Below are 22,999 nucleotides of genomic sequence, written 5' to 3'. Positions count from 1 at the left end.
ATATGTCTTTCACAGCATTGGGATACTTAAAATGTTTTGGAACCAGTTTTTTGTGTGTGGTGGGGGTGGCGGGGGGGGGGGGAGTAGTGTATTCACTGTTACAGCATAATTATTTGTGGATACTACATTTATTTTGCTATCTGTTTAATGCTGTTCGTCGGTGGATAAACATTAAGCCAATCAATGGAAGCAACTGCCCTCTTTGAAATATTGCCATGGAATTTTTGCATCCTGTTGAGAGCTTGAATGTCAGCACTTCTCACTGCATGCATAACCTTGCTTTATGAATTACTGCCCTCTGAACTCGTAACTTTTAATGGTACTTCTGAATTTGAGTTGACATGCACAGTACAAAGATTTAAGTTCTCATTAGATGGAGCATGGAGACCAAATCTATGTGAGAGCAGGGGAGGGGGCTTGGGAATTTGCTGCTTCATGTAAAATGTGTACCTTGCTGTAGCTCTACTGGCAATGGCCTAGATCCATGCCAGCAGATGATTCTTGTGGATGTAAATTGGTGCTTGTTGCATCTGTTTTGTCAGCCCTTCAAATATGCCAGGGCTCACAAGTGTTGAGCCATTTTGATAATGTTTGATCCTGCTCAATGCAGAGCTATTCCTGTGGCTGTACTCTTTTTTTCCTCCCCTCTACCCACTGAGTTGGTCATCTATAAAACCTGGCTTGCACTTGTGATGTCAGAGGGGTTTGAACTGTTTTTGATGTTGATCTCTTACAAATTTAAAAAAAAATGCATAAACACATTGGAGTGACAAATGAATAAAAACATGAAACAATCTGAAGAATAAAACACAATCCTGCCTGGTCTTGTACCATAGTTTCAAATTGGTGGGACTGTGCCATGTGTCCCAGCCAAGGTGAGGAGTTGAATGCACAGTGTCTTCTCCCCTATCTGCTCAATACAGGTGGGCATTGCCTGAGGATTGTTGAGAGGGCTATGGGATACATAGGCATTGATCTCTAGTTCGATCCTGTCTTCTAGCTTGCAATGGCATCCACAGAAATTGGGAATGTACAGACCTGCACACTGCAGGCAGCTGGGCGACTGTTGTACACCCATTCACTGGCAAGCACAAGCTACATGATCCAGCTTGTAACGACAAAGGGCTGGAAGAATTTCCTCACCTACTTGTGGCCAGTCATTTGTGTTCTTTGAGATGGAGGTACTCCCTGTGGCCCACAAGTACTCATAAATCCAGTTTTCAGTTTTGCCTACCTGGCCCATCTTCCCAACTGCTGTGGTTTACTTTGTCTTCAAATTGATGGATTTTGCCACAGAACTGTATACTTTCTCTCCTTTCTACTGAGCGAGAAATTGGTTTTACTCCTTGATCCCTTTGGTTCCTGACTTTGTTTCACATGTGCCTGTTTTGCAAGCTTGGGATCTCCCATGAGTAACTCCAAAGCCCTGATTTTTTTCATGTTTGAGTCTGAATAATAAATGAAACGTTTTGGTATGCATTTTGGATTCCAGAGTTTAATCTATCTTGGGGCTTGTCCTTGGAAAATTATTCACTCTCAGTAAAATTTTGAAACATTAACTTAATAAAACAAAAAATAGGCACAGGACATTAGGGCCTATTCCAATTTGTCACCTACTTCAATGTTCTGCCCCCCCCCCCCCCATTTCTCCCTGTATTCCTTTATCTTTGGCATTGGGAATTCTTATCCATTTCTTCCTTGAAAATGTTTAATGACTTGGTCTCCTGTGGAATTGGAAAACAATTGCAGATGCTAGAATCTGAAACAAAAGTTGAATATGATAAATGACTTCTGCTAGTGAGGCAACATCTTGGAAAGAGATCCCAGTTTGTGCTTCAAATTGTGCTTTTGGCAAGTGTGAGGTTCAAGGCAAATGAGACCAAGAATTCACCACCTCCAGGTGAAGAAATCTTTCCTGATCAGTTCTAAATGGCATGGACAACATTCGGAGGCCATGATCCCAGGTTCTGTTTCTAATCTTTCTTAATCAAGTTTGAAGTCTATAGACTTCTCTGTTCTCATCATTTGTCAAACCTCCAATCAACGGGGAGGAGTCACATGATGGAGTAGTGGCTGGTAGGAGAATACCAGCCCTCTCCAGAAAAGAAGAAAAAAAGTGAAGAAAAAGCAAGCTCCAGATATACAAAACACAACAAATAAAAGATAAAGGTGTGGAGAAAATGGCACATAAGAAAGAAAAACCAAAAACAGGAAAAAAAAAAGGAAAGACGCTGGAAAAGAAAGGTGAAGGCCTTACCTGCACGAAAAAGCAGGGACCTGCCGTGGAAAGAGGAGCCCGCTCCCCGAGGTTAGTTGAGACCCCGCAGGGTCGCGACCTACTGACTGCAGGACTGCAAAAATGGCTCACTGAGCCAAACAGAGGTGCGCAATGCACACGACAAGGAGAACACTGATGGGAGGGGGGACCAGCTGGGGAGTGAAACTCCACAGCATGAACAGCTGAGAGATGGCTGACAGCTGGGCTCCCAGCTGGAAGATAAAGAAAGCAACGGGAAAGGGAGGGGTGAGAAAGAAAAACAGAAGCAGGAGGCCCAACAGATAACCAGCCCAGAAGAAGAGAACAAACATCAAGAAACCATGAAAAAAAAAACCCAACAAACTGAGACAAGCAGCTCAACAAGAAAGTCAGAAGAGACACAGATACAAGGAAGAGAAATAGAAGACACAAACCCAAGTGCAGACACAGAAGAAGAACAAGAAGAAGACCAAGCTCTGCACAGAGGAATAGAAGGTAAAAGGAATGGAGAGTACATAGATAATTTTTTTTTTCAAGAACAGAACCTCCAATCAACAGGCCCAATCTCATCGTACGTCAGTCCTGCCATTGCAGAAATTGCGGCAGTCAACTTCATTGGATTTCTTGCATAGTAAGACCATTTTCCTTTGATAATGGAGCCAAGGTTCCGCAGCCTGCTCACAACTCCAGATGAACCAACGTTCGTGCGCATCAAGACATTCTTGCTCCTGTTCTAAACTTCTGCAGTTAAGGCCATCATGTCGTCTGCTTTCCAAACTGCTTGCTATACTTGAACTCTTGCTTTCAATGACTGGTAAATAAGGGCACCCGGGCCCTATCGTACCAAACTATCACCATTCAGAAATCAGATTTTTTAACAAAATTGATTAATCTCTAATTTATCTGTGTTTTGCTGCATCTCCCATGCATTTACCTCCCTCACCCAATTGGTAAAAATCACATTGAAGCCTCTTTGCATGTTCTGTATAGTTCACATCCTTCCCAGACCTCCCAAAAATTTGTCATCTGCAAACAGGTATTATATTTAGTTTCACGTTCAAGTCGTGTGACTAGTCAGTGCTCAAACACTGATTACTGCAGCATCTTGGTCATTGGAAACTCCCCCCACCCCCAAGAGAACCAGTTTTTTTCCCTTCTGTTTTGTCTGTCAACCAATTTGGAATCCACGACAGTAAATGGTGCTTTGTACTTTAACTTTGCACACTTCTTGTGAAGCACTTCAGACTTGTGAAAGTCCATATATACGACAGCCACTGCAGATCATGTTTATATATATAAAAAAAATTCACTGGATTTGTGGATCATGTTCCTTGCATAAACCCATGCTGACATCAATCCTGTTTATAGATGTGTAGAGTTTTGCAGCACATAATCAACCCTTTGGCCCAGCTTGCTCATGCTGACCAAGTTGTCTACCCAAACTAATCCCATTTGCCTGTGTTTAGCCCATATTACTCAAAACTTTCTTTTTGGTATGTGTAAATTTATTTCAAATATAACAATTGTACGCACCTCTGTTACTTCCTTTGGCAACTCATTCCTTATAGCCACCATCCTCTGTTTGGGGGGGAGGGGAAACGTACCTCTCAGTCCCTTTAAATCTTTCTCTTGTGCTTTCCCAGTGTTCTGTTATAGTGTAGATTCTATAGTTCTTTGATTTTTTTTTAATGGTAAAGTTGGATTTGGCATTCTCTAATCCTTGGAACAGTAGGAAGATATGCTGCCAATTTATTCATTACTTCATGACCATGTTGTACTTTGTTCTGGGGTATAGATTATCAGGCCTAAGGATTTGTTGGCCTTTAGCCCCATTAATCCCCCAGACTTTTTTTTAATATATATTTTTTTAAAGTTTAAAATTACATTCAATTATAATAAAATACATATTGTCCGCATATATTCTTTATATGTGTATATTTAAAAAAACCCAGCCCCCCCCCCTCTCCATTACTTCCCTACCTCCCCACCTTTCTCTCCCTACAATTACCCACTAAAAGAAAGAAGATGATCATCAATTAGGTAATAAATCAACTTTATAGAATTCATCACCAGAATGAATTGAGAGCTCATATTTTCAAACCAACAATTTGTAAATATGGACTCCAAACTTTAAAAAAGAAATGATATATATTCCGCAAATTACAAGTCATCTTTTCAAGAGGGATACAAGATTTCATTTCACGATGCCATCTTTGCATTCCCAACACCAAATCAGATTTCCAAGTGATAGCCAGACATTTCTTAGATACAGCTTGATACATAATTAATCTTAATTTTAAACCAATCATTTAATATCTCCTAATAAAAACAACATTTGGATCAAATGGAAGTTTAACTTTTAATATTTTTTCCACTTGCTTCTTTACTAATGTTGACTTCTTGCACTCGTAGAAGGCTTTTCAGGAAGTTTATGGTGTCTGCAAAATTTTCTCATAGTCCATCAACCTAATCAAAGGAAATCCATAAAAGAGATGGTGGCATTTTGTATCTTGTAAAAACAAGATCCCAACTTGAGCTGTATATATGTTCATCTCTTAAGACAACAATCTAATCCATATGACCAGTTACTCAACTGCTAGAGTGGTCAGAACACAAGGTGCCATCAACATTATGGTATTTGTTAAAATAAAGGATGCAATACATTTGGCAATTGATAAGGACACGGGTCAAATTTGCACAGTTCCCTTTTTGGAATATCTTTGGGGGTTTCCAATTATTCCTCTGAAGATCTTGCAGTGATAGTATTTTACCTTGTAATCTCAAAAGTTTGCGTCTTTTCGACAATTTGAGAGGTGAATAAAACTTGAAGGTGATATCAAGTCCTTGTATGGTGGCCCATGGTGACTCTTTTAAATCAGGGCTTAAATCTGGTAGCACTGCAGTGCTCCCATTGGTGGGATGATATAATTGCAGTATGACAAGCTTTCCCTCCGCCCCCCCACCAACCCCCCTACACATGTGCACGCAGATTTATTCCAGATTTGATATTCTTGATAACTGAGTGAAATGTTAACAGGCAGAGTTGGAAATGTGGAGTTGCTGTTTCAGTTAGAACATTGAGCTTGTTGAATGGAAGAATAGGCTTAAGGGAACAAATGGCCTGCTGTTCAGTATTTGTGTTCATGTGGATGCTTAAGATTGGTCATTGTCATTCCTTGAGCTTTAATTTCTGTGTCTTTATTCATTTTGGGTTCCAAGAGTCGGAATGCTTGACAGTGATAACTTTGATAAAGAATAAACCCACCGAGTTTTTTTAGGATGTGGGAGGAATCCAGAAAACCTGGTGCAAACCTCTTGCTCACAGGGAAATGTATAAATGCCCCACCGATGTTGGACAGATATCAGTGACCGTGACTTGGGTACCAGTGGGTCATTTTCCCCTCATCAGCTGTATATATGAGGGTGTAAGAGACCTCTGCATTAACTTCTGTCTTGCTGATTGAAATTGTTAAAAGTTCAAAATGTCATTAAAATGAGTAAATAATGAAGACTTCAACCATATTTGATCTAAAGCAGTGGTTTTCAAATTGCCCCCTAAACTGACATTTCACCTTAAGTAATCCTTATGCCATAAATGCTCTGAGATTAGTCCAGGATTGCTTAAGGTGGTCTGTGAGTGGGAAGGGAAGGCTGAGAATCACTGCTCTGGACCCAATGGTTACTGAAATATTTTGCAAGAGAAATTGTCCTTTGGAGTCAATTAGGTGCGATTAAAACCGTGGTTTTCAAACTTCTTCTTTCCAATCACAGACCACCTTAAGCAATCCCTTACTAATCACAGAGCACCTATTGGCATAGGGATTACTTAAGGTGGAATGTTTGCTCAACTAAAGATCATAACATTCTCTGTTTTTCTGAGCAGGGTGCTGTGATTCAAGGTCACGATGCTGTCACTGAGCCCAGGATTTGGGGCATGATATTTGCACAGGGATACCACGTGGCTTTGTGGATCACATTCCTTCTTCCCCAGACACCCTCCAACCCCTATTACTTGCCCCTTTAGGTTCCCAATGAAGTTGCTGTAGGCCTTGCACCCCCGGGGGTGGGGGGGTGGAAATGTGTGAGCAATGCAGCGGCTGCAGGCCTGTGAGAGAATCATGGTAGTGTTTTCATGTCCCAATCTTGTGCTGTTTTTGATCCTGAATCAGCGACAAGGTAAATTGTTGGACCCATTTAGTGAATCCAAACCCAGGGCGATTATTGTGACAGACAAAAGCTAGCAATGCTCGGCAAGAAGTAGATGGCCGTTGCGGAGAGCGAAATGGTGAACACTTGGCAAACAATTAACGTTTAATATTCATTTTAGCTTTTCAGCACCAACATTAATTTGCTGTAATAATCCATAGTGTTAATCCTAATGTTCCTGGAAAATGAAAATTACTAAATGAAGTGACCATAATACTGTCTGTCACTTAAAGATCCAGGTGATTCACTGGCATCCTTTTGGAGAATACCTCTTGCTTTTAATTTGGCCTGTACACCACTCCGGTCAGAGCACGTCTAGTTTTGACAGTAGCAATCCCACCCACCTGAAGTATGGTTAGTAGAACTAAACTTTGTGCACATTTTGCTCAAATTTGGAAGACTTTTGTCAAGTTTATTGATTGTACAACCTGATGAAACCACATTCTCTGGGTCTTCCGTGCAAAACCTACAGACAAATAATACATGTGCAGGACAAGCATTTTATCTATAAAATTAAATAAATTAATATTTTGCATATATGAGAGTAAGTGTGAGCAATTCCTTTGGTTGTTTCAACATTCTCACTGCCAACAGGAAGATCTAGGCCTTCTGTTTTAAATCCTTATTTTGCGATGAATATTTTCTGAGCTGACAATGCAATGTAATTTTGTTTTTCAACTATCTGCATCTTTCATTGAGTACTCGACCTAAATATTTTGAGCTTGTTAAAAATGTGGTCATTCAATAATTGATGTATATCAGTTAAAAGCTTGTGTTTTAATCTGTCAGTTTTTGACCAATTTAACCAGCAGTGGCTGCTTTTTAATAGAATGCATTATTTTGCTTCTATGATATAAACTGATATAACCCAATAAATAAACCTACATTTAGTAGTGTTTTTCTTGCTCTCATTCCAAATTCCCACTTCTACAAATTGATCTCCTTTTAGGACTTGGCCAATGAATATTATAAACAAATTTCATTAATAGAACCTGGAATTTAAAAAAATGCATTCAATCAAGTTGTTAGCACTGTTCAACCAACGGGACTTTGTGAAGAAGTTTGCTTATTATGTAAACAGAATTAATGTATTTTAAACAGTGTTGAACTGCCTCAATCTGTTGGACTGATTATAAGTGATTATATTCTAATATCAATGCTGATCTTTGTAAATCTGATCATTGTATTTATTGGACTGAGATGAACGTGTGCACAATACCAGTAGAGAGGAAATGTTATTTTTCCATGAACTACATTATTGATGGGAGATAGTTTTGTGTTATTGACTTTGTCACAGGGCAATTTTCTATCTATTTGACTTTCCCAACATCATAGTGAAAGTTTGTAATAATAATATTTACTGTCCAACCCACAAACCTACTTCTGTGTTTAAGCACTCAACTGACCCGTTTCAGTTGTAAAACAAACCACTTAATTCTGTCATTCATTGTTAATATGGGTAGCAGTTGGAAAGCCACCAAGAGTCATCAACACAAGGATGCTCCTTCCTTTGTCACTCCCTGCCCCAAACTCTCTTTAGACAAAGGAGCAGCTCTTGAAAACATGTCTGCATGACATGCTATTTTTAAGTTGCATTTTAACACCATGTCTAATGTTATTTTAGCAGCAAATATTAAATTCCAGTAGAAATGCATAAAATACTGAAAAGATTGAATTGATTACTTAGCACCTTTCATAGGGCATCATTTCCAAAATCTGTTATCAGATTATAGGGTGGATAATTTTGTCCTCTGAATTATAATGCTCACACTATTCTTTATCTTTGGAGTTGCTTGACCTCCTACCTGTCTCCAACATTGATCTTGTCAGATTTCCAGAGTCCGTTTGTTTTGAATCAAATTCTGCTATCCTAGTGGTTGGTCAAGTCCAAAGTAAAAATGAACTGTTGATTCTGCAGAAGTTGTTCTATGGTTCAACCTGGAATTTGGCATGATTATGCTTGTATGGTAATTGTCCCTCATGGGGTCAAAATTTATAGACTTACCTTGTCTCTAAATTATTGCAAATAACTGATGGTTTCTGAGAGCTTTCAATTTTGGGGAAATGGTTTAAGGGAGTGTGCTGTATTTCCTCGTGAAATTATCAGAAATTCAGTGTGAATATGTGCTACTCATTTGATTGGCAGCCAACCTTGGGGGAGCAAGAAATGCAGAATCAGATTTTGCATCTCTTCAAGGTAAATAGAGGCTATATAAATTAATGATCTTGAGAACATTATTTGATGGAGTGAGGGCACTTTCTTTTGGTTTTAACTTTATTAGAACCTCGAACTATGGGTCCTTTGGTGGTGCCACAGTTACATTATCAGACCAGAAATCCAGAGGCCTTGGCAACAATCTAGCAAACTGAGATTGGCACCCACCAAGGTAGCTGTGGAAGTTAACTTTAGATGATCTTGAATTTGGAAAAATGACAAGAAGTCTTTGTAATGGTGATCACAAGCCCTCGCTGATTTTTTTTTAAAAACACTCCTCTTTCAGAAGAGGAAATTTACATCTTGACATAATCTGATCAAATGTGTATCTAGAGATCTGGCCCATGTCATTGAATCTTAAACAGATCACTGTGAATGAGTTACTGTCAAAAGGGTAAATAAAATAGGTAATCAATGTGGGTTTACCAGCTGCACTCCTACTCTACTCTCAAATAACCCTTCCTTTTACAGATTTTTGAAAAAATTCTCAGAATTTAGCAGATGGTAACATCTCCTTTCTACTAGAATAGCGTGTGATGCAATATTTGTATTGTGTTTTGTTGCAGTCAGATCAAGAAAATTATTGCACCTTATGTAATGTCCTTCTGGTTTCGGTAAGTAGACTACCTGTCATGTACAATCACTGCCTTAAATTGCATTGAAGGGAACAATACCTGCATACATATGTGCTTTTATTTGAAAGTTTCTATTTAGGAACCAGCTTATAGACATGACAAATCAATAGAATCAAAACAAAATGTTTGAAATACTTGAGTAAAACCTCATTGTGGACCTGAAACATTAACCTAGTTTCTGCCCCACAGATATGGCCTGATCTGCATATTTCCAGCAGTTGCAGGTTTTTAATTTCCATTGAATTAATAGATCATTAAAGCATTCAATTTGGCAAAAAAAAACTGTAATTATTTTGTTTGGATATTTATTTTATTTGTATGGTTAAAAATGTTCATTTACTTGTATTAATTTAACATGGTATTTTATGAAGCTATGATATAGAACATTTTTGTAACAAATAGCTTGAAAGTCATTACAGTTCACTTTTAACTGTCATAAAATAATGTGTTTAGTATTCTCTTTTGGTACTTTTTCTAGGAACTTTTTAAAACCTGTACCCAGGATGTTCACAGGAGTATTAACAAACAGTGATCTGTAGATATTGGGATGGGGAGCACGAAAAACTCAAATGGGGTGAGAAACATTTAGTTTTAGGATTTTTGTTTTAAAATGAGTGAGAGTTAAAACAAAAATCATAAAATAAAATAAATGACATTTGAGCTTGAAGGTGGTGGTTGGGAGGGAGAGAGAAATTGAAACCATGCTTGATGGTGGAGGGCTGATGAAGTTTGGAGCAATGCAAGAGGCCACCATTGTCAAATGTGAGAAATCTTGGAGGGAATAGTAGGGTGATTGGGGGATGTTGGAGAATTGGGGAGGTTGAATCCGAGGGGATTATGAATTTGTGCGTACGGCCATGAGGGATGAATTGGACAACCAATCTGACAACCAAGTTTAATGGATGAGAAGTGGACTCCTAACCAATTGTGGCATTGTGAGTCTGAAGGTGATTTAGGCATTGATAAGGGCTTTGGTCTCTTGTAAAGAGATGAGTGATGTTATGGAGTTTACACCAAAGGAATATTTGATGTTATGGAATTTACTCCAAAGGAGTATTTGATGTTATGAGTTTACACCAAAATTATGATAAATGGGAAATGTTTTATTCATCTAGTTGCCCTAAATTGGTTGAATTGTGTTTATTTCATTGATTTTTTTTATGATCTTTCATTGTGTTGATAATCAGAGCTGTTGAGTAAAAAAAATTCAAGCTTTGTAACCTACTATTTAATAAAATGAGCAATTGTAACAGCTGCATTCTGGATTTAAATGAGCTAAACTGGCTATAACTTCATTATTGGGGTTAAGTAATCTAGTAACAGAAAATATTGAGATCCATTATTTCAGAAACTGGTTAACATTTGAGTGACTGCATAATTAATTTCTGTGTTCCTTCCACTCAACTGTCCAAATTTGTACCACTCCCAAGTGGTATGCAAAACATTATTTGTACCACTCCCAAATTTGTACCACTCCCAAATTTGTACCACTCCCAAATTTGTACCACTCCCAAATTTGTACCACTCCCAAATTTGTACCACTCCCAAATTTGTACCACTCCCAAATTTGTACCACTCCCAAATTTGTACACTCCCAAATTTGTACCACTCCCAAGTGGTATGCAAAACATTATTTCCAAATTGAGCTCTTGGTTTCATGGAGAGATATTTGTTTGTTGTTAAATGCAATAAGAACATAAGAAATAGAAGCAGGAGTCGGCCATCCAGCCTGCTTTGCCATTCAATGAGATTGATGCTGATCTGATGATGGTCTCCTTTCTGCCTTTCCCCATATCTCAATTCCCTACAGCAGTGGCCAACCATATAATTTTTAAATTTAGACATACAGCTCAGTAACAAGCCATTTTGGTCCATGCCACCCAATTAATCTATATCCCCAGTACGTACTATTGGGCCAAATGGCCTGCTACTGTGCTGTATATCTAAATTAAAAATTAAAAGGTTGGCCACCCTTGCCCTACCATGTAAAAATATAACCAACCATATCTTAAATATATTGACTGAGAAAGCCTCCAATGCTTCAATGGGCAGTGAATTCCATAGACTCAGCACCCTCTGGGAAAAGTATTTCTTCCTCATCTTTGCCCTAAACCTACAGCCCTGAATCTTGAGGCTATACCCCCTAGCTCTGGTCTCACCTAGCAATGGAAACCACTTGCCTACCTCTATCTATGTCTTAGATTATAAACAGCTCTAGAAAATGAAAAATGTGGCAGTCTGCAAAAATTTGACCTTGGGTCATGTAAACTAATCTAAGTAGGATTAGTGATAAAGTTAGTCTATCATTCCTCTGCATTCACTGGTCAGTTGTACACTGAATGCTTCATCCATCAATGGAAGGCTAAAATGCAACATTTGCAATGAAAAACAAATGAAATAATGATCAAATTATTTGTGGAAAGCAGGACCAGATTAGCAAAATATTTCTCCACCCACCAGGTAGCATAATTTTAATGACAATAATCCTCCTTCTGGCTTCATAAACGTTATCTGTCTCCACCTTCACAATATGTATATTAATACAAGAAGAAGCATAGAAGGAGGCAAATTTGGGTCACTGCATCTTGAGGTGCTAGCCCTTTCCCTTGGGCTGAGGCTGACTTAATCCTGTTGCTGCAAAACTCTGTTAAGCCACTGAATGACCATTCAGATATCCCAATAGTTTGGCATCTGGTTCAACAAAGAATTATTCACACATTTGTTTTCATCTCACTGACTTCTTTCAACTTGGTTGGTTCACTGGAAAGCTTGTAATACTGGGCAACATTTAAGTGTTGTGGCATGAAAATAAATTACACTAACATAGAAAATCTGTCAGTGTGGCTAAAGTTCCAAAGCTACTGAATTATTGGTGTTTTGTTGTACTTTGTAAGCCCTTGGTATGAAAATTTGAAGATGACCAGTTTGTTTTACCTTTTTGTTTCTTGCAGAATTTTTGGTATCGTACTTATAATAGTTGATGTTGTTCTTGTAATTGTGGATTTGTCAACGGCAAATAAAAGTAAGCCCTTTAGACATGGAATTGTAGGTGTGTCACTGGCAATATCCTTCTTCTTCGTTATTGATGTTCTCCTTCGAATCTTTGTAGAAGGGTAAGGATTTTTAAAAATATTATTTTACATTAATGCTTAAGATTTAAATTAACAATGGGAATAGTCTTCAAATGATATTGGACCAAATTTTCTAAATTCCTAAACAACTGCATTCCATCAATCCAATGTATTTCACTGTTCTCCCCTGTCTCAATAGCAAATGTTCAAGCTCTATTTCTTGTCTTTTATATCAGCTGTTGGCCATTGTCTGAAAAACTAAGTAATAGCATGCTTCATGAAGGTAATCATTCTTTGTGGTGTCACTTCAACTCCTTACTGTAATGCGAATTATAAAAATGGTTTTGCATAAAGTCTGCAACATCCTAAATTGAGTGAAGAGCATGGGCAAAGTGGCATTACTAGAGAGAACATAGTTTTAATTATCAATTATTTCTCATCTGAACTTAGATTGGGGATAGTAAAATCAAGAGTACAGAGTAGTATTTCTGTATGTTATAAAGAAGGCAATTATCAGAAAGCTAGTTAAATATTTCATTAGAACCATGGAACATTACAGCGCAGAAACAGTCCCTTCCGCCCTTCTGGTCTGTGCTGAACTATTATTCTGCCTCGTCCCACTGCCTTGCACCTATATTCATCCATTACCCTCCCATCCATGTACCTGTCCAAATCTTTCCTAAATGCTAAAATTGAACTCCCATTCACCACTTCAGATGGCAGCTCATTCATGCTCCCACTGCTCTGTATGAAGTTCCCTTTAAACGATTGCCCTGCCACCCTTAACCCATGTCCTCTGATATGTACCTTGCCTAACCTTGATGGAAAAAGCCTGCTTGCATTTAGTCTATCTATAACCCCTCATAATTTTGTATCAAATCTCTCCTCATTCTGCTATGTTCCAGAGAATAAAATCCTAACCTGTTTAACCTTTCCTTGTAACTCAGTTCCTGAAGTCATGGCAACATCCTAGTAGATCTTCTCATCACTTTCTATCTTATTGATATTTTTCTTGTAGTTGGGGGACCAAACCTGCACACAATATTCCAAATCTGGCCTCACCAATGTCTTGTACAACTTTTCATCCCAACTCCTGTACTCAATACTTTGATTTATGAAAGCCAATGGGCAAAAAGTTCTCTTTATGACCCTATTTACCTGTGATACCACTTTCAGGGAATTGTTTCTATATTCTTAGATCCTTCTTTTCTACTACATTTCCTCAGTGCCCTGCTATTTACTGTCTTTGTCCTTCCAAAGTTCTGTACCTCACAGGTGTCTGCATTAAGTTCCATCTGCAGCCTAATATTCCAGCTGGTCCAGATCCCTCTGAAAGACTTGAAAGCTTTTCATGTTGTCCACTACACCTCAAATCTTTGTGTCACCTGCAAACTTACTGATCCTATTTATCATTTTATTTTCCAAATTGTGGATGTAGATGACAGATGACACTGAACCCTGATACTGCTAGTCACAGGCCTCCATCTGAGAAACAATCATTCATTATCACTAAAGCCAATGTCGAATTCATTTTACTACCTCACCATGAATACTGAATTACCGAATCAATCTGACTAATATTCCTGTTTAACTTTGTCAAAGGCCTTGCTAAAATCCATGTAGACAACACTCTTTCTTTCAACTCTGCTGGTGACCTCCTTAAACATGACTATTCCTAATCAGTCCCCAAATAATTTGTACATCATTCACAGAATTCTTCCTATGTCTTCCCTGTTGAACCACATCAGGAAACCAGTCACAGGCTGGTTTCTATAAGTTCATTAGTGTGAGTGACCAGGGGTTGACATGGACCATTCATGATCAACGAGGCCTGTTATAACTATCTATAAAGGAGACTTGTTGAAGCAAGTTTGAGGCTTTGGTGTCTGGCGTTTTGAAAGATCTACACCGTGTTGCTGACCTCTTTGTGTCCAATTATAGTGAATGAAGACAGTTCTAACTCTTCCTTTGAGTGTATGAATTCAACAAACTCGACTCATTCTGCATGCTTTTCTCCCAGATTTCTTCACCAATGACCCAATTAATCTTCCTCAAATCTATATTGTATAATTCTACTTGTTTTTGAGGTGCAAGATAATGATTGTAAAAATACACAAAACTTATCCTGTCAGATTTGGAAGAGGATTTGAAGATGTAGGGAATAATTTTATAGACATCACATTGAGCTTTATAAAGTGCAATGAAAACTGAAATTTACAAATGTGGAGCTCCACCATGATTTGCATATTCCATCTGTATATTGCAGGTTCCGTGTGTATTTTCATTCTAAGCTTAACATTTTGGATGCTGTTATTGTGGTCGTGACCCAGGTTATTACAATGGTGTATGCCTTTTCTGACTTGAGTGGAGCCACCCTCATTCCCAGGTATTGTGATATATATCAAAAATGTAACTAATATCTTCTTTGGCTTGGCTTCGCGGACGAAGATTTATGGAGGGGGTAAAAGTCCACATCAGCTGCAGGCTCGATTGTGGCTGACAAGTCCGATGCGGGACAGGCAGACACGGTTGCAAGGGAAAATTGGTTGGGTGTTGGGTTTTTCCTCCTTTGTCTTTTGTCAGTGAGGTGGGCTCTGTGGTCTTCTTCAAAGGAGGTTGCTGCCCGCCGAACTGTGAGGCGCCAAGATGCACGGTTTGAGGCGAATTAGTTACGCTAGATTATAGACATGCTACTAAGTTGAAAGAACATGTACAAAATAAGTTTTTCGCGGTGGAGATGCTTTTCATGCCCTGAACTTCTGCCAGAAGAATTTATCTAAATGAAAATGAGAAAGAAAATAATTTCCGTTGCATCACCTTTGCCTATAAAGTCTTCACAACCCTTGAAGTAGTTGTAATGGAGAAATGCTCAGTCGAGAACAAACAGTGAAGCCGTTACAAGAGCCTCACTGAGGAATATGGTACTGTTGGGAGTTGACCTCCTTTCTGGAGCAGAACTTGAGCACAAAGCCTATTGATTGTGAAGCAGTTGTGTTGACTTGTACAACTGTTAATGCAGTTAAAGCAGCTCGGTGATAATTCTATTACTGTTAAATGATGATTTTAAGCTTGAACTCTCTTGTGGTCTGTCACATCCTAATAACAGTTGTGCGTGGTCCTGGAGAACTGGATTAATTTTAAACTAGCAAATGTCTGGTTGGAATGAGGGAGAAGTGGAGAAAGAAAGAAAAAAGCATTAACTTGCATCTTTCCCCTTGCATCTTAAGGCCTAATAATGAATGGAACCAGCCTTATTTTATAGTTTGAAGATTTTGCAGCTCAGAACAAGCCATTTGACTCAAGTCGTGCTCTGCATCAGACTTCTATCCCTTCTTTGGCATTTCTTATTCCTTTTATTCTCTTATAACATAGAAGAAACGGGTGGTAACCCTCAAAGCAATCCCATCTCCCTTACCTATTTCCCTGCAATCTATTCTTTTACTTGTGACCACCAACCCCATCCTAATTTTCCTACCATCAACCTACTCCAGGACTAATTTGCAGCAGCCAATGAACTTGTCAGAAGTTATTTCCTGGAAGGAAATAAGCACCTGGGGAAACGCACATAGTTAAGGGAAAGTGTACAAATTCCACATACTCAAGGTTCAAGTTCACGTTCATTGCCGTTGTGCTGATCCCCAGGTTTGTTTTGCATTCTATCCACAAGTCGAGCAGAATAAAGTTACAGCAAAAGCCAATTCCAGCTGTGAAAGGGCAGCATTTCTTTAGTGAGGTTCATTCAGTCACCTGCAGGAAAGAAACTGTCCTTGTATCCGATTTCAAGCTTTTTGAATCTTCCCATTGAGATGCAGGTAAAGAGAATGATGCTGGGGTGGGATGAGTCCTTTAGTACGTTGGCTGCTTTTCTAAGATATCCAGTGGTGTAGATGGCCTACAGAGGAAAGGGAGGTTCGTGTGATGGTTGAGGCTGAATTCACAATTCTGTGCACTGCCCCTTGGGCCAGAATAGAAACTGGGTTGATGGCATTGAAATTGCTGCATCCCCTATAAAACCATGGCCACTAAATACTGCCTCGCTTATTATGTTTATCACAAGCAGTACATCTTGCTTCTTCTCGTTGATGACACAAGAGAGTCAGGATCAAACCCAAGTCACTGTGGCTGTAACACTGAGTTCCTTTCTAGTTGCAAGTTACATTGCCATTGTTTGTTTCCTTTGTTAGTTTATGAATATCAAATGGTAATTATAGTTCTGCATCTGCTCATAACTAGTACAATTTCTCTATATCAAATCTTTGTCCTTTTTATCATGTTAGCGCAGGGGTGGCCAACCTTTTAATTATTAGACATACAGCACGATAACAGGCCATTTCGGCCCCCGAGTACATACTGAGGGTGTAGGTTGATTGGGCAGCACGGACTCGGGGGCCGAAATGGCCTATAACTGTGCTGTATGTCTAAATTAAAAAGTTAAAGGCCACCCCTTAGTCCAAAAGTTATCTTCCTAACAGCATAAGAAATTGAAGCAGGAGTAGGCAATCGGGCCCATTGAGCCTGCTCTGCCATTCAAAGAGAACATAGTTGATCTGGCGAAAGGGTCATCTCCAGCTACCTGCCTTTTCCAATATCTCCTTAATTCACCAACACTGTAAGAATCGATCCAACCTTATCTTAAATATATTTATTGAGCTGGCTTCCACTCCTTCACTGGGCAGTGAATTTCATAGATACACCATTCTCTGGGTAAAACAGTTTCTCCTCATCTCTGTCCTAAATCTACTACCCTGAATTTTGAGGCTATCTCCCCTAGTTCTGGTCTCCCCCACCAATGGGAGCAACTTGCCTAAATCTGCCTTATCTACGCCTTTCCTAATTGTGTGCATTTCTATAGACCCCCTCTCATTCCTTTGTGCAAGAAAAAGCCTAAACTTGCTCAGTTCTTCCTGATGAGCATAACCTTTTTGTTCTGGTATCACCCTTGTAAGATTTATATTTAGCATTGACTTTTATGGAGATATCTCAAATGTTATCTGTCCTTGCTCATTATATGTTAATTATTTTTTTTACTGTTTGCATTTTCTCCCTCAAAAAAATGAATGCCCAAGCTTTTCTGTTTGTTCTTTTTCATGGATTTGTCTCACTCAAGCTTGTTCATTGGTAGCGAAAAAGTCTGGTACTCTACTCCAATACCATTTAGACTTTTCCCCTGAAGACCACTTCTATCTAGAGACTGAGAATTTTGGTGTAATAATTTGACCAATTTGCAAAAAAAAAGTATTAAAACAAAGTATGCGAAATTGAACAGCAAAAAAGTATGTTTACATGTTCAGGCAGTGTTTGACTAATTAAGAATATCAGAATATGTAATGCTGAATCATTTTTAGTGCAGGAAATTCTTGTTAAATACAGACAATTCCATTAATAAACATTGTTCTTCAGGGTGGTGACTGTCTTTCGAGTTCTTCGAGTTGTCATCTTGGTTAGAATTTTCAGGCTTGCCTCGCAGAAAAAACATCTTGAAAAAGCCACAAGAAGAATGGTGAGTGTAGCAAAAAGAAAGACCAACTTCTCAGACGTTCAAAGACTGGCCCCTTTATTGTGATGCGGTGCTATTGTACCGGGTGGACTTGCATTTCTGCAAATTAAGCTTTTTGTAATTCATGAACAGTTCTGTGAAGTCATCAGTTTTTGGATGACTTTAAATTGATGTCAGTTGGTAAGATTTTACCATTTTACAATTTTGGATCGAAATTGAAGAATAAATTCTGAACTGAAGATTGTACTGGATGCAGATTATCAATTGCTAAATGTTCAATGAAAGAGAAACTGCAGTGGGCAAAGGGGAAATAGACTTAGCTGCAGAGTTTTGATTTGACCAAAATTTCTAAGTCTGGATTGAGGTTGCTGGAAATGGTGTGATCAATGATAGGTGGGTTCTCCTGTAGAAAAGGAGCCGGGTGCCAGTGGGCAATGCTGTTGGAGATCATAGTAGTGTAATTTTGCTCGTTGATCCACCCTTTCCATCACTTCTCTTTTCATCTGTTTTGTTTCCTCCTTTATTTAAAACAAAATAAACATACCGCATGGTAACAGGCCATTTCGGCTCACGAGCCTGTGCCACCCAATTAACTGGAGCCCCTGGGAAAAAACCACGCAGACATGGGGAGAATGTACCAACTCCTTTCAGACAGCATGGGATTCCACAGTCCCACTTGCTAGCGCTGTAATAGCGTTGGGCTAACTGCAATACTAACCATGCCATCCTTGGACTTGGGTGGTAAGAATTCTAATAGGCCTGGGTAATTTGGAGAAAAAAAACTTCAATGCTGCAGAGTAGAAGTCCTGGAAGATGCACTGTATCAAACTCCATTCTATTCATTCAACAAATTATATATTGTCGAATGTTTTTTAAAATGGAGTATTTTGTTATACTTTGGTTGTGCTTTCTTTGGGCTGAAACAATTGCTTTGGCTGTTGTGTCAATGTGGGGTCTCAGAGCAATCCTGTTAATAATCCCACACTTGATTCTTGTAAATTACTCACATGCCCATCCATTCCCTGATTCCATCCACCGGTACCTGGATAATTTACCCAGCCAGTTTATCTGCCAGTTTTGTCTTGAGTTGTGGGCAGGGGAAAGCCACTTGATCACAGAATTTGTTCTCAACATTTGCAACACCAGCAGATAGGATTGAACCTGGCTCACCATTGTGGGAACTTAGTTACTTTAATCTTCCACTAGGAGCTTTCTTTTTCCAATCAAGTGTATGGATGCAGTTGGTTTTGTTTTGCTTAATGTTCTCTTGCCTACCTTGTATTGCAAGATGTCTTTTTATGTAATCAATTATTTAATTTTTAAAAATGTCTTCAAGTTGACCATATTTTCATCATTGAAGCTGTTTTGGCAAGGTTGTGTTCGATATTTATATTTTCTCACCTATCTCTACAAAATCAGTTGTGCTGAGAGTTTTCTCTAAATTCAAAACACAATTCCAGATCTTCTATTTTAAGTTGACTTTTTGGATTAGAAAAATTCTGCTACTGAGAACAGATCGTGAAACAAACAGTATTAAATTCACCTCCCAATGGACTGTGCATCCGTCTTATCGTGCTTTTCTGTCGCAACTTAGCAGCAAATCTGATGGGATAACTATATTAAAGGGATTTGAAGAATTGCTTCCTAGATATCATTTAGGTCTTGTAGAATTTGATAAGACTAGTGTTTTTAGATAGCCTGGGTAAATGATTGATTGGAAAAAAGTTTTATTTTTCCCAAGTTGGATATTACAAATTCAAACTCTGGGGTGGTGCGGTTAGTGCAACGCCAGCGAATGGAGTTTGGATCCCAGCACTATCTGTGAGGAGTTTGTACATTCTCCCGTGTCTCTGTGGGTTTCCTCTGGTTTCCTCCCACCGTTCAAAACTTGGGGGTGTTGGTTAATTGGGCAGCATGGACTCGTGGGCCAAAATGGCCTGTTACCGTGCTGTATGTCTAAATGTAAAATAAAATGTTTGATGCTTGGAAAGAATGCATTTTGCTGATTTTATTTTTTGCCCATTGTTCACAATTATTTTTCTTGATCAAGAAACTAATTTGTGTTCTTCACTAATATTGGTGCAAGTCCAACACACCCAGTGAACTTCTTTTCATCATGAAGTCAGAAGTGGGAATATTTAGCATTGACTAAAAATGAAGTTTAGTGTTATGCAATCATTATCCAGTGAAGTTGCATGTAACAAAAATGTCAACCAATTACTTCCATCTCCAACTATGAAACCACATGTCTTTGACATTAGGTTTGCTGGGTTCCCCACTATCAATACCCTGGGAGTTGCCATTGTCCAAAAAATTGGCCTTGCTAGACATACAAATGCTGCAGCCTCAAATGCAGGACAGAGGTTGAAGAGACTATTTACCTCCTGACATGTCTGGGCCTTTCCACCATCTACAAGGCACAAGTCAAGAATGTTTCTGAAATACTCTCCACTTGCCTAATTGAATACAATGCCAGTAACTTGAAGTTCAGCACTATCCAGGGAGGGGAAAAAAGCAGATCACTTGATTGTCACCCATCAACCACTTTCGTCTACACCGACAAACACAAATTTGATTACCAGGAAAGGCAAGGACAACGGGAGCATCACCTGAAACTTCCTCTCCAGGTTGCACACTACCCTGACTTGCTGGGTGTGTGTCCCAAGTTTTCTCCCCAGCAGCTCAGTCAAAGGAAGAAAGCTCTAGGGCAATAAATACTACTGGTCTCGTACTGAATAAAACCAAACTCCTTGACCACTTCATTGTGGTGAATCTATTTAAATTATTCCATTTGCTTCATTAAAATTATTTGACCTGTTGCATCTGCATTGATGGTTCTTCGCTGCAGATATATAATCTGGCATTTGTTTCTCCATATCACCAGTGTTTTTTCACATCTGCTTCTGATGGTTTGAAATTTAGAATCCTCTACATCTTTGATCATTATTAGCTCCCACATTATCCTGCAGATTCCTGACCGCAGAAGTAATCTGTCTGAATTTCTATACAAAGTGAAGGGCCCCCATCTCCGACTTCACACCCACCAGCCCACAAAATACTATAAACACTCGTGGAATAGTTAGAGCATGAAGGTGGATGGGGCAACTCCGGTAACTTTCAAGTGAAAACTACAGAAGTAATGGAAAAAGCAGTGCGACTAACATTCTGTACAAGTAAATTGCTAAAGCTCTTGTATTATTACAGGTGTCTGAAAATAAAAGGCGCTATCAAAAGGATGGGTTTGACTTGGACCTTACTTACATTACTGGTTTGTATAAAAATAATTTGCATTGCACTCTGCCTCTGTAGTTAAAAGATTGTTAATAGATGATAACCTGACAGTAAATTACTAAGTTCTAATTCCGACTTGTGTACTGTTTGCAGATCGGGTTATTGCCATGTCATTCCCCTCTTCTGGGAAGCAGTCGCTATACAGAAATCCAATTGAGGTATGGTAAAGGATTCCTCGTGAAACTGTAATCTTATTGATTATGCCAAGACATTCCCATCTTGTTTACTGGGAGAGCACGTTTTCCTTGTGGTCCACACTTTCTGATTGCAGATTGAAGGCTCTTTAATGTGATAACTTTCAGCATGAGAATAGAGAACAACTGGTTCCGTTTTGGCGCAGGTAGTTAAAAATATTGTGTGCACTGTTTTTGCAACCTGATTGAGGTGGAAAAATACAAATAATTGGCACGGTTATGTCCTCATGCCTATCGCAACATTTGCTATCCTAGAGTTGTGTTAAAATGCTTCTGAACCAATGAAGTACTTTCAGTAGGTTATACACACTGTTGTAATACACACAACAATACATACATGCCAAGTGTGTACACAATAAAAGGGTTTCCATTAGCAAATCTAAAAATATTTGATTACCAAATATATCCACTTAAATCAGTCTGGCGAGGTTATAACCATCACAAGCCTCAGCAAATTTAGCACTAAAAGGGCAATTTTGCTCAAAACTAGAATGATGTATGTTTGAAGAAGGGATGTTTGAAGTTTTAGGGGTGCTTGGTAAGAACTTTAATGCTCCATGCCTAATTTAGGGGTTTTAATGGTCCAAAGCTTTGAATACAAATGAACTTTAAAAAAAAAAATGAAATGTATCTGAAAGGGTATTAAAATAAGTTCAAAAGTTGCTTGACACAAATGAGTCTTTGCCAAAATCCTGCAGTGTATGTGTCTACTATTTACATGTAGTTTTATATCCACAAAGCCATTTAGAACACTTTTAGAAGTGGAAAAAATTGTCACTTGGTAAACATAGATTTGATTCTTGGATTGATTTGCTTGGAAATTGAGAAGGGATTTATAAACACGAGGGAATAAAGATTTTAATGCAGATGGAGAATAATTCCTCGTTTTACAGTTGAGTGGCAGAAACCTGGTGGCGATGAGATGAAAGAATGTTTATAATATTAATATTTTGTCAAAATATTTTGATTTTAAAAAATTATTCCAATAAATTAGGAGATGGCTCTGTTAAGTCACTTAAGTAGAGAAGCTTGTTCATTTTTTTTTTGCAAGATGTGGGAGTTATTTCAATATAGGTTGAGTTTTTCACTGGGAGCTTCTAGTAAAACAAACATGTAATACTGCCTCAAGCTTGCAAAATTATACTTGTCTGTATGATTGATGCCGTGATATAGCTTGCTAATGGAAGTTAATATATGTGGGACAGATTGGATGGATTTTTTTGTTGACATTGACATTTTTAGCTTCCATGTTAATAAATATTAAATTTGAAAAAGATGTTGGTTTTTGTCAGACACATCTGTTCGAGACCCACTTTTTCAAAATGAGATGAGTGGGGAAAAAATATTTTTATTATGATGTACACCATCTGCTGATCTCTTTATTGTATCTTGCAATATGTTCAGTCTTCCAGGGCATACAATTTGTTTTCGAAATTTGTCTATATGTACTGGTGTTCCTTTATTCTATTCGGTGAGCAAAATTTTTCATCTTATCCAATCAAAAACATTGTTTGGCTGCTCAAACACCAGTTCCCATTTTTTATCTCTATGGATGACGTGTACAACAGAGTTAAGTGCTTAAATTAGAAGCTAAATAAAATGAGTGCAGTCTGACCAACTGTATGCTCTGCAG

At 38.5% G+C, this 22,999-nt stretch overlaps 2 protein-coding genes across 6 annotated transcripts in view; one reads left to right on the top strand and one right to left on the bottom strand.

Moving 5' to 3' along the window:
• Positions 1-22,999, top strand: part of tpte (transmembrane phosphatase with tensin homology) — a 76,625-nt gene that overhangs the window by 9,635 nt on the left and 43,991 nt on the right. For 3 of the 4 annotated variants that reach the window (XM_069891732.1, XM_069891733.1, XM_069891734.1), the window contains exons 3-8: positions 9,245-9,292; positions 12,265-12,426; positions 14,651-14,770; positions 17,785-17,884; positions 21,086-21,149; positions 21,266-21,330. In XM_069891732.1, coding sequence (XP_069747833.1) covers positions 9,245-9,292; positions 12,265-12,426; positions 14,651-14,770; positions 17,785-17,884; positions 21,086-21,149; positions 21,266-21,330 — 559 coding nt within the window. Of the gene's footprint in view, positions 1-9,244; positions 9,293-9,821; positions 9,888-12,264; positions 12,427-14,650; positions 14,771-17,784; positions 17,885-21,085; positions 21,150-21,265; positions 21,331-22,999 lie in introns of those variants that run through there. The other variant, XM_069891735.1, reaches the window with a different exon arrangement.
• The window catches only part of LOC138739509 (mitochondrial ornithine transporter 1-like), a 97,519-nt gene continuing 78,920 nt past the window's right edge, over positions 4,401-22,999 (bottom strand). The window contains exon 7 of one of the 2 annotated variants that reach the window (XM_069891744.1): positions 4,401-4,723. In XM_069891744.1, the coding sequence (XP_069747845.1) occupies positions 4,719-4,723 (5 nt within the window). In that variant the 3' untranslated portion in view covers positions 4,401-4,718. Of the gene's footprint in view, positions 4,724-17,767; positions 17,861-22,999 lie in introns of those variants that run through there. The other variant, XM_069891743.1, reaches the window with a different exon arrangement.

Source organism: Narcine bancroftii, chromosome 7 (assembly GCF_036971445.1).
Source record: "Narcine bancroftii isolate sNarBan1 chromosome 7, sNarBan1.hap1, whole genome shotgun sequence".
Classification (NCBI taxonomy): Eukaryota; Metazoa; Chordata; class Chondrichthyes; order Torpediniformes; family Narcinidae; genus Narcine; species Narcine bancroftii.
The sequence above is the reverse complement of the archived record's forward strand: the minus strand, read 5'-3'. Positions and strand labels throughout refer to the sequence as shown.